The sequence below is a fragment of the Dendrobates tinctorius genome, unplaced genomic scaffold, assembly GCF_039654945.1.
Source record: "Dendrobates tinctorius isolate UK_male_01 unplaced genomic scaffold, ASM3965494v1 ptg000046l, whole genome shotgun sequence".
Lineage (NCBI taxonomy): Eukaryota > Metazoa > Chordata > Amphibia > Anura > Dendrobatidae > Dendrobates > Dendrobates tinctorius.
The window spans coordinates 48,255,261-48,270,174 of record NW_027361714.1 but is presented as its reverse complement, the minus strand read 5'-3'; the positions used below and the strand labels follow the sequence as shown (position 1 = coordinate 48,270,174).

The window sequence follows — 14,914 nt, the reverse complement described above, 5'->3', positions numbered from 1 at the left end:
ACAGAAAAAACACAACTTATTATGCCTTCTAAACTCCTGACGTTGCGCCCTAGACAAAACCCTAATACAGTAAAACCTGAGGCTAAAAAATGATTTTTTGAATTATGCAATTTTATTATGATAATTGAATGTCAATCACACAGAACCCAACGTTTCGGCCAAACAGGCCTTTGTCAGGGGTATTATCTAATGTAGATAAAACATAACAATAAATTAAATTAGAGATTCTTTCTGAGAACAAATCATATTGAAAAGATTCAAAAGACATTGACTGACATAATATATAGAAAATGAAAACTGTATAGCAAAAAGACATTTTATCAAAAATGAATAATGCATTAAACAAATTAAGGTCTTGAATCCATCATCAGAAAAAGATCTCAATGCGTCATTGGATATGTACTGTAAAAGGAGGGAAAAAAATGGAAAAGGAATGATTATAAAATATAATATATAATACTCAAAAAAACAGCCTAATGCAGCCATGAGGTACCATAGAAGATTGTGCAAACAGTAAGTCAAAAGGATAAAAGAATATAAGTACCTGTGTGAGCTTATATTGAAGTCTCAAGATTCTAAGAAGAAACCAAAGGAAAATAAAGGAGCAAGGTAAGTATTGAAAATGGCAGTAAGAAACGATGAACACCTACTATGTATAATATATAACAACAAACCTGAACCAAGAAATAATGATATGCCGGGGAACTACGCCGCCGCCAGTAAAATGTGTGTGTATTGTGCAGGGCTAATGCCTCTTGCTATGTAGCCAAATTATGCGATTCAGCTGTGAAAAAAAGTGGACGCCCAATAGCGTCACCACGCATGCGCGGACTATAAACAAGGACGGAAGTGGGGCATGATAAATAGGAAGTGTGGCAGTGGTCACTAAAGCGCAGGCACTAAAGGAAGTGGAGCATATGTGTAAACTGTCAATTAGGACGGAAGTGGGGCATGATACACGCTAAAAAACGGAAAAACTGCCACCCTAAAGACATAAAGAAGTCTCTACCCAGGTCACAGTTTTTTCGTATTAATCGTATAGTATCTGATAGTGTCAATCGTGATAGCCGTTTTATGGAAATGAAATCTAAATTTGAATCCCGAGGATATCCCGACTCGTTGTTGTCTTTTTCTCCTTCATCTAAATCTGGTTCAGCAACTCTAACTAATAGGGTGGCCTTTGTCAATACATATCATCCGTTCATGTGTCTAATTCATAAGATGATTGGTTGACATTGGCCTCTCCTTTCTAATTCTTACCCTCAAATTCCAGAATTTCAAATTCCACCTTTGATTTGCCACAAAAAACCTCCTAATTTACGCAATCTTTTAGTAAGGGCAGATATTGGAAGTGCCCGTGATTCAAGAAAACAAATTTTATTCAGGCCATTACGAAAAGGGACGTTTCCATGTTTGCATTGTCTGCAATGTTCAAACATCACTAAAGGTGATACTTTTACTCATCCCAGATCGGGTAAGAGTTTTTCAATCAGGGAGCATTATAACTGTGATTCATCGTACGTAATTTATCTGATTAAATGTCCTTGCAGTCTCGGATATGTTGGAGAGACCAACCAACATATCCGAGATCGCATCTCTCAACATAAATCCACTATTCGATGCAGGAGAACCTTGTCACCTATTCCAGCTCACTTCATTTCACATAACCATCATATTTCTCAGCTTCGTTATCAAATAATTGATAGTGTACCCGTGGCTAGACGAGGAGGCAACAGGATACAAAGATTAAAAGAAAAAGAGGCATGGATCTTTGTTCTCCAAACGTTGGAACCCTATGGCCTTAATAGTGAGTATGAGTTTTTTTTAAATTTTTTCTTCATTAGGATGTTATGGAGTTTGTGTGCCCTTATCTTCTTGTAATGGGGAACACTATGCTTACCTTGTGTACATATATGTACATGTATATGTATATATGTATATGTGTGAGTATGTGTATATTATGTATATAGGCGCTTACGTGCATTGATGTGTATACACAATTTTGTTCATGTGTGCGCATCTGTGTACGTTGATATATATTTGGCCCATGCGATATGTGTATAGATTGTATATGTTTATTTGTGTTCCCTTTGTATGCATATATACATGTTTATATTATATGTATAAGTAATTAATGACCTTCTTTTTTCTTTTACAGACCTAATTGCAGAAATAAGGTACTCACTTTCGGTTCTTTATTTCTGTTACTTGGTGTTTTTTTCCCTTTTTTTCCCTTTCCTTCTCCCCCCTTTTCCTTTTTTCTTTTTCTAATTTTCCATTCAAAAAGTCAAATGGCTCTCCTTCCCTTCTGAGCCCTGCCATGCGCCCAAACAGTGGTTTATGACCACATATGAGGTATCGGTGTACTCAGGAGAAATTGCACAACAAATTTTACAATCCATTTTATCTTGTTGCCCATGTGAAAAGGAAAAAATTGAGGCTAAAAGAAAAGTTTTGTGAAAAAAAGTACTTTTTCATTTTTACAGATCAATTTGTGAAGCACCTGGGGGTTCAAAGTGCTCACTATGCATCTAGTTAGGTTCCTTGGGGGGGTCTAGTTTCCAAAATGGGGTCACTTGTGGGGGAGCTCCAAAGTTTAGGCACACAGGGGCTCTCCAAATGCGACATGGTGTCCGATAACGATTGGAGCTAATTTTCCATTCAAAAAGTCAAATGGCGCTCCTTCTCTTCTGAGCCCTACCGTGCACCCAAACAGTGGTTCCCCCCACATATGGTGTTTCAGCGTACTTGGGACAAATTGGACAACAACTTTTGGGGTCCACTTTCTCCTTTTACCCTTGGGAAAATAAAAAATTGGTGCTAAAAGATCATTTTTGTGACTGAAAAGTTAAATGTTCATTTTTTCCTCCCATGTTGCTTCTGCTGGTGTGAAACACCTGAAGGGTTTATAAACTTCTTGAATGTGGTTTTTATCAGCTTGAGGGGTGCAGTTTTTAGAATGTTGTCACTTTTAGGTATTTTATGCCATATATACCCCTCAAATTGACTTCAAATGTGAGGTGGTCCCTAAAAAAATGCTTTTGTAAATTTTGTTGTAAAAATGAGAAATTGCTGGTCAACTTTTAACCCTTATAACTTCCTAACAAAAAAAAAAAATTGTTTCCAAAATTGTGCTGATGTAAAGTAGACATGTGTGAAATGTGATTTATTAACTATTTTGTGTCATATACCTCTCTGGTTTAACAAAATAAAATAAATAGAAAAAAATTAAATTGTGAAATTTTTAAAATTTTCTCCAACTTTCCAATTTTTTCACAAATAAACTCAAAAATTGTTGACCTAAATTTCCCACCAACATGAAGCCCAATATGTCATGAAAAAACAATCTCAGAATTGCTAGGATCCGTTGAAGCGTTCTTGAGTTATTACCTCATAAAGGGACAGTGGTCAGAATTGCAAAAAATGGCCAGGTCATTAAGGTCAAAATAGGCTGGGTCATGAAGGGGTTAAAGTGAGGTGGGAGTGGTTACCAACTAACATCAGCTGACCAGCATACAAGAAAATGCCAGCAAGAGTCTGACATTAACCCTTGCTGGACCAAAGGAAAAAACGTTTAAATTTCAGCAGACCCAGAGCGGCCATGAATTCCTTAATGATTCGTGACACCTGCTCGATAACCCAAGAAGCACTGAGGTCATGAACAGATGGCTGGATATTTTCCTTCAGGACTTTTTGGTACACAGCAGAATTCATGGTTCCATTTATTATAGCAAGTCTTTCAGGTCCTGAAGCAGCAAAACAGACCATCACAATACCACCATATGTTACTGTTGGTATGATGTATGGTATGATGTTGGTATTAGGGCGTGAAAAGTGACTCATTGATAAAGGACTTGGCATCATAGGCTTCTGTTAGGTCCTATATTACAGCTTGTATTGCCTAGAGAGTGACAGAGAGACGGCTGTAACAGTTCCGATAGTGACGGTGATGCACCTCAGGTTAAAGTATTAGGACCAAGACATAAATGATGATAGTATTTTGTTTATTTGTAACAGAACAATAGTGTGTAATTCGAATTGTATTGATACTCTGTATAGCCAAATTGCTGTATTCTATTGTACAATAACTTTCTTTGTTCTTTATTTTGTGCCCTAGGCACCACTTATGCTTGTGTTAATGAAATAAATATTTGTTGGTTAAGTTACACCTGTGTCCTCATCCTCTGCGCTGTGGCATCTGTGTACCTGTTTGCACGTGAATGAAAACCACTATTATCCACCCTATTCCAGTGTCTAGTGCTCTTGTACCCAAGCGTCCCGGAGCCATAATTACTAGATGTTACTGTATCTTTTCACAGTTGGTTTCTTGGTCTGGTTGAGATTGTTGATGAATCCTAATAGTTTTTGTCTGCAATGAATGACCAAATACACTATGTTTCTCACTGCTAAATGACTAAAGTTATAGTTTAAAAAAATTGCCATTCTGTTCCTAAGAAACATCAGTTGTGTTTCCTCTCAAGCGTAACCACTGTAGATGTATCCAATTTCATAATTCTTGCTCCTCCTCTAATTATACTTCCTCGAGCTAACTTCAGGCAAACTTCAGGTGTAACCAGGTTACAGAATGTGAAGCGGAAGAATGACTGTTGGGTGAGGCTTAAGAGACATGACGGGAAACTTTAACACTTCATGTTCACAGATGTAGATGAAATAAAGAAGAAAAGTGAAAAAAAGGACGTCTCTGGGAATACACATGCTCTACATACAAGAAGTTTGCCTGTTCGAGTCTGATTCCTGGGACAAGTTACCAAACATGGGGCAGACTGAAGGTACTCTCACCTGCCTGAATGTCACCTGAATTCTACGCAAGAGCCATGTGTAAGACATAAGGCTGGCCCCAGTGACAATGCTGCTACCTCTTCTGCTCCTTTTACTACAACCTCTGACGATTGATTCAGGTAAGCTCCTAGATTAGGTGTAAATTATAATAATTGCATGATTGACGACTACACGGTAGAAACTGTGTAGATTACTGGAAAGACATTCTTTATTGAATACTGGATATACTCGATTATTAACATAAACAATCCACAACACACTCTGGGAAACTTTCAATATTCTAAATATTCTAACTTCAAAAAAGGCAAGGGATACGCTTTCTTCACAATGTGGAAACTTTGAACTTGAGACTTGGTCTGACCTCGGTGACAAGGAAATCAGCATGTCTGTAGAAACTTTCTGAAGCAGCGCATTAATTAGCTAAAAGAACCTACTTATAAAGCGACTATGATGGGAATTATTTAAAAAATTATAGTTATTGATTTGATGTCTAAGCTGCACTCACGCATTCCACTTTTAATGATTGGTGGTTTATGAAATCTCTACAAGTTTTGGTGGTTTATGAAATCTCTACAAGTTTTAGACAAATGTTGTCATCACTACAGTTTTTCTACATATTTTGAAATACAAATGAATTGCAATTCAGTTTACTGTATATACTATATTGTTGCAAATTTTGCGCTGTCAAGCAATCTATTTTGTCTTATTTTTTCTTATAAACATTTATATTTTAATTTATTTTTTTTAGCCGTGAAATCTACTCACATTGATCATTTTATTTGGCAATATGCCATAGTGTCAAACCACAAAAAAAGATACATGGCCATTAAAGGACCTTACCATTTTAGGATGTTTTGTGTGTGTAAATTCGTGGTCTTTTTATACATAAGAAAATCAGCATTACTGAATCCCTATGGCTTCATCATTATCTCTCCATTAGTGATCCAGGCTTTGTTGACCTCGCTGCAACTGTGACGCCACGACTACAGACTCCGCAGCCAATCACTGGATGTCTTGCGCGATTACATTGACATGTCTGATGGGCCCTGTGATTGACTGCAGTGGTAACTTACAGTAATCGTGATATCACCAATGCAACCTTGCCAACAAAGTCTGGGGCAGTAGTGGAGAAACAGCACTTCAGTAGTTGAGTAGTGGGGGGTAAGTAATACTTATTTTTTTCTATATTAGTGATACTGATTTTTTCTATGCTTAGTTCTTGGAATTACAGTCAATTTTATGTTGATCTTGTAGCTCTTCTATATCATTATCCACTGTGAACCTTAAAATTGCATCCAATATTCAAGATAATTAATAGATTGATAATATTTTATTTTAGTCCAAGTTTTTTGTCTCTGTTATGCACTCTAAAACTTGATTTGCTTTTACAACTATTGCTTGACTTTGAGCACTGTTCTTTAGTTTACTGGTAACCATTGCACCCAAGTCCTTTTGACTTGCTCTGCTTTCGTTTTGACAGTCATTCCTTGGTGAATGAGTATCTATAGGAGCATTTATTCCTTACTATTGGCCAATCTAATGGGCTGGCAATCAACCATTAAAAAATAAAATGCTCATTCTACTGGTGCATTGCTTTTTTAAATATGCATAAAAACCATTGTTATTAGCAAGTCTAGCTCATGTAAACAGGTCATGTGCGGCTATCTTGATATCTGCGATCGTATGTTTTATTCCTGTGAAATTCTCTTTTTTTAAGATGTAAATGAGTGATTAAGATTGGGCCAGACACAGATCTCCCTGTGAATCTGCTTCCAGAGCTTATTTTAGCCCCTTAATCCCCAAGGGTGGTTTGCACGTTAATGACCTGGCCAATTTTTACAATTCTACCACTGTCCCTTTATGAGGTAATAACTCTGGAATGCTTCCATGGATCCCGGTGATTCTGAAATTGTTTTTTTCGTGACATATTGTACTTCAAGATAGTGGTAAAATTTCATTCTTATAGCTTGCGTTTATTTGTGAAAAAATGGAAATTTGGCAAAAATTTTGAAAATTCTGCAATTTTCCAAATTTGAATTTTCACGCCCTTAAATAACAGAGATATTGCACACAAAATACTTAATAATTAACATTTCCCACATGTTTACTTTACATCAGCACAATTTTGGAACCAAATTTTTTTTTGTTAGGAAGTTATAAGGGTTAAAAGTTGACCAGCGATTTCTCATTTTTACAACACCATTTTTTTTAAGGGACCACCTTATATTTGAAGTCACTTTGAGGGGTCTATATGATAGAAAATACCCAAAAGAGACACTATTCTAAAAACTGCACCCCTCAGAATGCTCAAAACCACATTCAAGCAGTTTATTAATCCTTCAGGTACTTCACAGGAATTATTTGAATGGTTTTTCACAAAAAAATTACTTCAGGTCCAATTTTTTTATTTTACCAAGGGTATCAGGAGAAATTGGACTTCAAAAGTTATTGTGTAATTTGTCCTGAGTACGCTGATACCTGATATGTGGGGGGAACCACTGTTTCGGCGCATGGCAGAGCTCAGAAGGGAAGGAGCGCCATTTGACTTTTTCAATGCAAAATTGGCTGGAATTGAGATCAGACACCATTTCGCATTTGGAGAGCCCCTAATGTGCCAAAACAGTGGAAACCCCTCACAAGTGACCCCATTTTGGAAACTAGGCCCACAAGGAACTTGTCTAGATGTGTGGTGAGAACTTTGAACCCCCAAGGGTTTCACAGAAGTTGATAATGTACAGCCGTACAATTAAAAAATCATATTTTTTCCACAAAAATTATCTTTTCACCCCAATTTTTATTTTCCCAAGGGAAAAAGGACCCCAAAAGTTATTGTGTAATTTGTCCTGAGTAAGCTGATACCTCATATGTGGGGGTAAATCACTGTTTGGGCGCATGGCAGAGCTCAGAAGGGAATGAGCGCCGTTTGACTTTTTCAACGCAAAATTGGCTTGACGTCATATCATATTTGGAGAGCCCCTGATGTGCATAAACAGTGGAAACCCCCCAGAAATGACCCCATTTTAGAAACTAGACCCCCCAAGGAACTTATCTAGATGTATGGTGAGAACTTTGAACCCCCCAAGGGCTTCACAGAAGTTTATAACATTCAGGCGTAAAATAAAAAAATTATATTTTTTCCACAAAAATGATCTTTTCACCCCCAATTTTTATTTTCCCAAGGGAAACAGGACCCCAAAAGCTATTGTGTAATTTGTCTTGAGTACGCTGATACCCCATATGTGGGGGTAAACCACTGCTTGGGCACATGGCAGAGCTTGGAAGGGAATGAGCGCCGTTTGACTTTTTCAACGCAAAATTGGCTTGACGCCATATCATATTTGGAGAGCCCCTGATGTGCCTAAACAGTGGAAACCCCCCACAAGTTACCCCATTTTGGAAACTAGACCCCTAAGGAACTTATCTAGATGTGTGGTGAGCACTTTGAACCCCCAAGTGCTTCACAGAAGTTTAAAGCGTAAAGCCATAAAAATAAAATAATCATATTTTTTCCCACAAAAATATTTTTGCCCTCAATTTTTTATTTTTCCAAGGGTAACAGGAGAAATTGGACACCAAAAGTTGTTGTACAATTTTTCCTGAGTAGGCTGATACCCCATATGTGGGAGAAAACTACTGTATGGGCACACGTCGGGGCTCGGAAGGGAAGTAGTGACGTTTTGGAATGCAGACTTTGATGGAATGGTCTGCGGGTGTCATGTTGTGTTTGGAGAGTCCCTGATGTGCCTAAACAGTGGAAACCCCCCACAAGTGACCCCATTTTGGAAACTAGATCCCAACGGAACTTATCTAGATGTGTGGTGAGCACTTTGAACCCCCAAGTGCTTCACAGACGTTTATAACGTACAGCCATACAATTAAAAAATCATATTTTTTCCACAAAAATGATCTCTTCACCCCCAATTTTTATGCTCTCATGGGAAACAGGACAAATTGCACAATAACTTTTGGGGTTCTGAGTACGCTGATAACCCATATGTGGGGGTAAACCACTGTTTGGGCACATGGCAGAGCTTGGAAGGGAAGGAGCACCGTTTGACTTTTTCAATGCAAAATTGGCTGGAATTGAGATTAGACGCCATGTCACGTTTGGAGAGCCCCTGATGTGCCTGAACAGTGGCAAACCCCCCAATTCTAACTCCAACAACAAACCCCAACACACCCCTAAACCTAATCCCAACCCTAGCCCTAGCCCTAACCCTAACCCTAATGGGAAAATGGAAATTAATACGCTTTTCTTAATTTTATTATTTTTCCCTAACTAAGGGAGAGATAAAGGGAGTTTGATTTACTATTTATGGCGGGTTTTTATGTTTGGCTGCTGTCACACGCTAAAAGATGCTTTTATTGCAAAAAATAGTTTTTGCATCACTACATTTTGAGAGCTATAATTTTTCCATATTTTGACCCACAGAGTCATGTGTGGTCTTATTTTTTGTGGGACGAGTTGACATTTTTATTGGTACCATTTTCGGGCACATGACATTTTTTGATTTCCAATTATTGGGATGCAGAATGAACAAAAAACAGCAATTCATGAATTTCTTTTGGGGGGGCATTTACACCATTTTGCATGTGGTAAAATTGATAAAGCAGTTTTATTCTTCGGGTCAGTACTATTACAGCCATACCTCATTTATATCTTTTTTATGTTTTGGCGCTTTTATACAATAAAAACAATTTTACCTAAAAAATAATTATTTTTGCATCACTTTATTCTGCGAGCTATAACTTTTTTATGTTTTTGCTGATAACGCTGTATGGTGGCTCCTTTTTTGCCGGACAAGATGACTTTTTCAGCATTATTTTTTGCCTTGTTTTTTTTGCTTTTTTTAAGGAGTTCACTAAAGGGGTTAACTAGTCAGACACTTTTATAGGGCGGGTTGTTACGGAAGCGGTGACACAAAATATGTGTATTTTTATTGGGTTTTTTTTATTTACAAAAAAAAGAATTTATTAGGGAACTTTTTTATTTTTTATTTAGGATTTCTTTAAAAATTATTTTTACACATGATTTTTTTTAACTTTATTATATTGTCCCGGGGGGACATCACTGTATAGTGTCAGATCGCTGATCTGACACTTTGCAGTGCACTGTGTCAGATCAGCGATCTGACAGGCACTGCAGGAGGCTTTGTCAGCGCCTGCTCTCTGCAGGCACTGAGAAAGCCACCTCCCTGCAGGATCGCGAAGGCTCCCGTGGCCATATTGGATCCAGGGGCCTGCAGGAAGGAGGCCCTCAGAGCAACGCGAGAACATCACGTTGTTCCGAGGGTCTTAGGCCTGTTTCACACTTCAGTTTTTCCACATCAGTCAAAATCCGCCAAAATTTGAAAATGGATCTGCTAAAAATGTTGCAAAATGGATGCAAGCGGATGGTACGGATCCGTTTTTTGACGGATCCACTATACGGATTTTTATACAGATCCGTCAAAAAACAGATCCGTACCATCCGCTGGCATCCATTTTTGACATCCGTTGGGTCCGTTTTCTGACAGATCTGATTTTCCACACCTTCAAAATAGGATGCTCCCAAATATGATTGGCTCTTGGAAAATGGTCCCAAATGTGATTGGATCCTGGAAACTAGGGGAAAAATATATCTAGGGTGTTTTAACACAATATCTTTGAAAGGTTGTAGAGCTAGTGGCAGAGATGGAAGGAGTAATAGCAAATATTAACAGCATCTGTGTGGAATTTGATTTTCAATGCAATCGTTTGGCAATTATTGCTCTGCAGAGGGAGAAAACAAGACTGCGAATCCTGCGTCGGAGAAGGAAGAGATGGCAGTGAATTCATCCAATAAATGCACAGAGGTTTACCCTTGGCGTTTTTTCAACACTTTATCTGGAATTGAGGGATAACCCGGACAAGTTCTTTAATTATGTGCGGATGAGACAGGACTTGTTTGAAATTTTGGTGGAGCGTGTCGGAGCGCAAATCCATAGTAGGGACACCTACATGCGCTTTTCTATATCACCGGCGGAGCATTTGATGGTGACCCTTCGGTAAGTTATCTTTTTTTTTAAAGTTTTCAGATTCTGCAGACTTTTATTGTCATGTTATTGCTTGTAGTTTGTATTAATTATACTTTTTACCCTTTTTTAACAGATTCCTGGCAACTGGAGAATCCTTCACCTCCCTCCGTTACCAGTTCCTGCTTGGGATATCGACAAACTCTGGAATAGTCCAGCAGACCTGCCGGGCATTGTGGGATTGTCTAAAGGAGGAATACATCCCACAGCCAACACAGGAAAGGTGGCTGGAGATTGCGGACAACTTTCAAGAAATCTGCCAGTTTCCGAATTGTGTTGGTGCAGTTGATGGGAAGCATATAAGGATTGCGAAACCCACTGGATCTGGATCTGAATTTTTCAACTACAAGAAATTCTTCTCAATTGTACTGATGGCCATTGCAGACTCAAAATGCAAATTTATTGCGGTCGACATTGGTGCATATGGTCGATCCAATGATTCGCAGGTATTCAAGATGTCCGCAATGGGCCGTCGTTTGTATGGAGACAATTTTGAATTCCCATCTCCAAGACCACTCCCTGGAACAACAGGCCCACCAATGCCATTTGTATGTGTTGGAGACCATGCATTTCAACTCTCTAAACATCTTCTCAAGCCATATGGAAGTCATGGATTGACACACACAAACAAATATTTAACTATCGATTGAAAAGAGAGCGAAGAGTGGTGGAGTGCGCTTTTGGGATTTTAACATCAAAATGGAGAGTGCTGTTAACTGCCATTCAAATGAAAACTTAGACTGTGGATATGGTGGTGAAGGCATGTGTCATCCTGCACAATTTTGTAATTTCAAAGGAACCTGTTTCCATGGAAGAAAACGTTTGTGAAACCACCTTGTGGGATTATCACCAGACAAGTGTTCGGAGTTGTCATGATCCAGCGTGGATCTGACAGTTTAAATTGATAAGTGAACTTTTTTTCCTTTGGCTAAGTGCCAAAATGATGTGATTGCCCCCGGTGGCCATTAGAATTATTACACGTGGTGTCGTTCATGGTGAGTGGTAGTGCACTTTAGTTTCTTTGGTTTAGTGCACGTAATTATAAATCAGGTGTGAGGCTCTTTAAAAGAGTTCAGGTGGGTTTAATGACGGTTGGTGATATTGTGAGTTTGTCATTTGGGAAGGAAGCCTGGGTGAAGGAAATAGCTGAACATGAGTCCTGCGCAGCTCAGCCAGAGGGGACGAGTGGCAGCTAGGTGGTCTGCAAGAAAGGCTGGCATGGCATGGTGCAGTCACAGTTAATGGTGTCGGCAGGAAGTGCTTGCATGGCTTGGTGGAGTGACGACTATGGAGAGAGTTGCACTCAGCATGCGGGACTTGGTTGCTGAGAGCTGGACTCAAGCATGCTTGACTTTTTGGGGCAGGAGCTGAACTCATCTTTGGGACAGCTGCAACTGGTGGTGGACTCTGCTCCAAGGCTGCACTATGGTGAAGGATCCAGTTGTGGTGATGGATCCGGGTGGAGGAGAAGATGCACATAGGTGGTGGGCTCTGTTGCTATGAGCATACGCAACAGAGCAGAGCTAAGTGGTGTTTCCCCTGTATTGTCATTTTCCCTAATGTGTGTTTAGTGCAGTGGTGGGATTAGTTTCCGCACCGACCAATTCCCTAGTGAGGGTTTAGGTTCAGGGCGAGCTAGGGTTTTTAGGTTCCTGTGCGTCGCCCGGTGCGGAACCGGCATAAGGAATGCTAGGAGTGCAGGGACACTGGCTCAGGGGAGTACAGGAGGTCTCCACTTCCCAATTCCCTATTGCAGGGCCCACCATTGTTAATGTTACCCAGGTTCCCCCTTTATTATTTAAATTCGCCTTACTGGAGGCGGGGTTTCCAGACTACTGTATGTATAACGTGTAATACCTAAATTCGACAGTTGGAGGCGGCGTATCCAGCTGCACGTTTTATTATTTAAATTCGCCCCACTGGAGGCGCTGTATCCAGGGTCATGGGAGTCTTTTGGGTTCGCCTTGCGGTACTCGCAGCGTCCAGACACACGTGACCGTGACAGGAGTACTGTGTCAGTGACAAGAATGAGGGACACATTTGCTGATTATTTTGTGTCACCAGAAAGAAGAGTTGACTGGCAAGATGACAAGGTATAATTTTTTTTTTTTTGGTTATTTTATACCAAGATTCCTTTTTTGTATAAGAAAAACTTTTGTAATTTTTCCTTTTTTGTTTCAGAGTTATGGTACATTTACTCAAGTGTTGTGTATATACCTGTACACCACCGGTGTACATTGAACCTTTTTTTACATTTACCAAAGTGTTGTGTATTACCTTTACCCAAGTGTTGTGTATATACCTGTACACCACCATTGTACATTGAACCTTTTTTACATTTACCAAAGTGTTGTGTATTACCTTTACCCAAGTGTTGTGTATATACCTGTACACCACCGGTGTACTTTGAACCTTGTTTTTACCAAAGTGTTGTGTATATACCTGTACACCACCAGTGTACATTGAACCTTTTTTTACATTTACCCAAGTGTTGTGTATATACCTGTACACCACCGGTGTACATTGAACCTTTTTTTACATTTACCAAAGTGTTGTGTATTACCTTTACCCAAGTGTTGTGTATATACCTGTACACCACCGGTGTACTTTGAACCTTGTTTTTACCAAAGTGTTGTGTATATACCTGTACACCACCGGTGTACATTGAACCTTTTTTTACATTTACCAAAGTGTTGTGTATTAACTTTACCCAAGTGTTGTGTATATACCTGTACACCACCGGTGTACATTGAACCTTTTTTTACATTTACCAAAGTGTTGTGTATTACCTTTACCCAAGTGTTGTGTATATACCTGTACACCACCGGTGTACTTTGAACCTTGTTTTACATTTACCAAAGTGTTGTGTATTACCTTTACCCAAGTGTTGTGTATATACCTGTACACCACCGGTGTACATTGAACCTTTTTTTACATTTACCAAAGTGTTGTGTATTACCTTTACCCAAGTGTTGTGTATATACCTGTACACCACCGGTGTACTTTGAACCTTGTTTTACATTTACCAAAGTGTTGTGTATTACCTTTACCCAAGTGTTGTGTATATACCTGTACACCACCGGTGTACTTTGAACCTTGTTTTTACCAAAGTGTTGTGTATATACCTGTACACCACCGGTGTACTTTGAACCTTTTTTTACATTTACCAAAGTGTTGTGTATTACCTTTACCCAAGTGTTGTGTATATACCTGTACACCACCGGTGTACATTGAACCTTTTTTTACATTTACCTTTTTTACATTTACCCAAGTGTTGTTTACCCAAGTGTTGTGTATATACCTGTACACTACCGGTGTACATTGAACCTTTTTTTACATTTACCCAAGTGTTGTGTATATACCTGTACACCACCAGTGTACATTGAACCTTTTTTTACATTTACCAAAGTGTTGTGTATTACCTTTACCCAAGTATTGTGTATATACCTGTACACCACCGGTGTACTTTGAACCTTGTTTTTACCAAGGTGTTGTGTATATACCTGTACACCACCGGTGTACATTGAACCTTTTTTTACATTTACCAAAGTGTTGTGTATTACCTTTACCCAAGTGTTGTGTATATACCTGTACACCACCGGTGTACTTTGAACCTTGCTTTTACCAGTGTTGTGTATATACCTGTACACCACCGGTGTACTTTGAACCTTGTTTTTAACAAAGTGTTGTGTATATACCTGTACACCACCGGTGTACATTGAACCTTTTTTACATTTACCAAAGTGTTGTGTATTACCTTTACCCAAGTGTTGTGTATATACCTGTACACCACCGGTGTACTTTGAACCTTGCTTTTACCAGTGTTGTGTATATACCTGTACACCACCGGTGTACATTGAACCTTTTTGTTGTGTATTACCTTTACCCAAGTGTTGTGTATTTAACCTCAACACCACTGGTGTTTTTTTTTTTTTTTACTTAACACTAAAGAAAAAAAAAAAACCACATAATAAAATTGTTTTGAAACAAAATATAATTTATTTTTTTAACAATTTAACAAAGTTAAGTTAAAGATAAAGTTACAGATTCGGGTATTGTTG

General features: G+C 38.8%; 1 protein-coding gene across 2 annotated transcripts in view; it reads left to right on the top strand.

Moving 5' to 3' along the window:
* Positions 1-4,563: 4,563 nt before the first annotated feature.
* The window catches only part of LOC141089464 (interleukin-20 receptor subunit alpha-like), an 87,916-nt gene continuing 77,565 nt past the window's right edge, over positions 4,564-14,914 (top strand). For both annotated transcript variants that reach the window (XM_073575895.1, XM_073575896.1), the window contains exon 1: positions 4,564-4,919. In XM_073575895.1, coding sequence (XP_073431996.1) covers positions 4,868-4,919 — 52 coding nt within the window. In that variant the 5' untranslated portion in view covers positions 4,564-4,867. The remainder of the gene's footprint in view (positions 4,920-14,914) is intronic.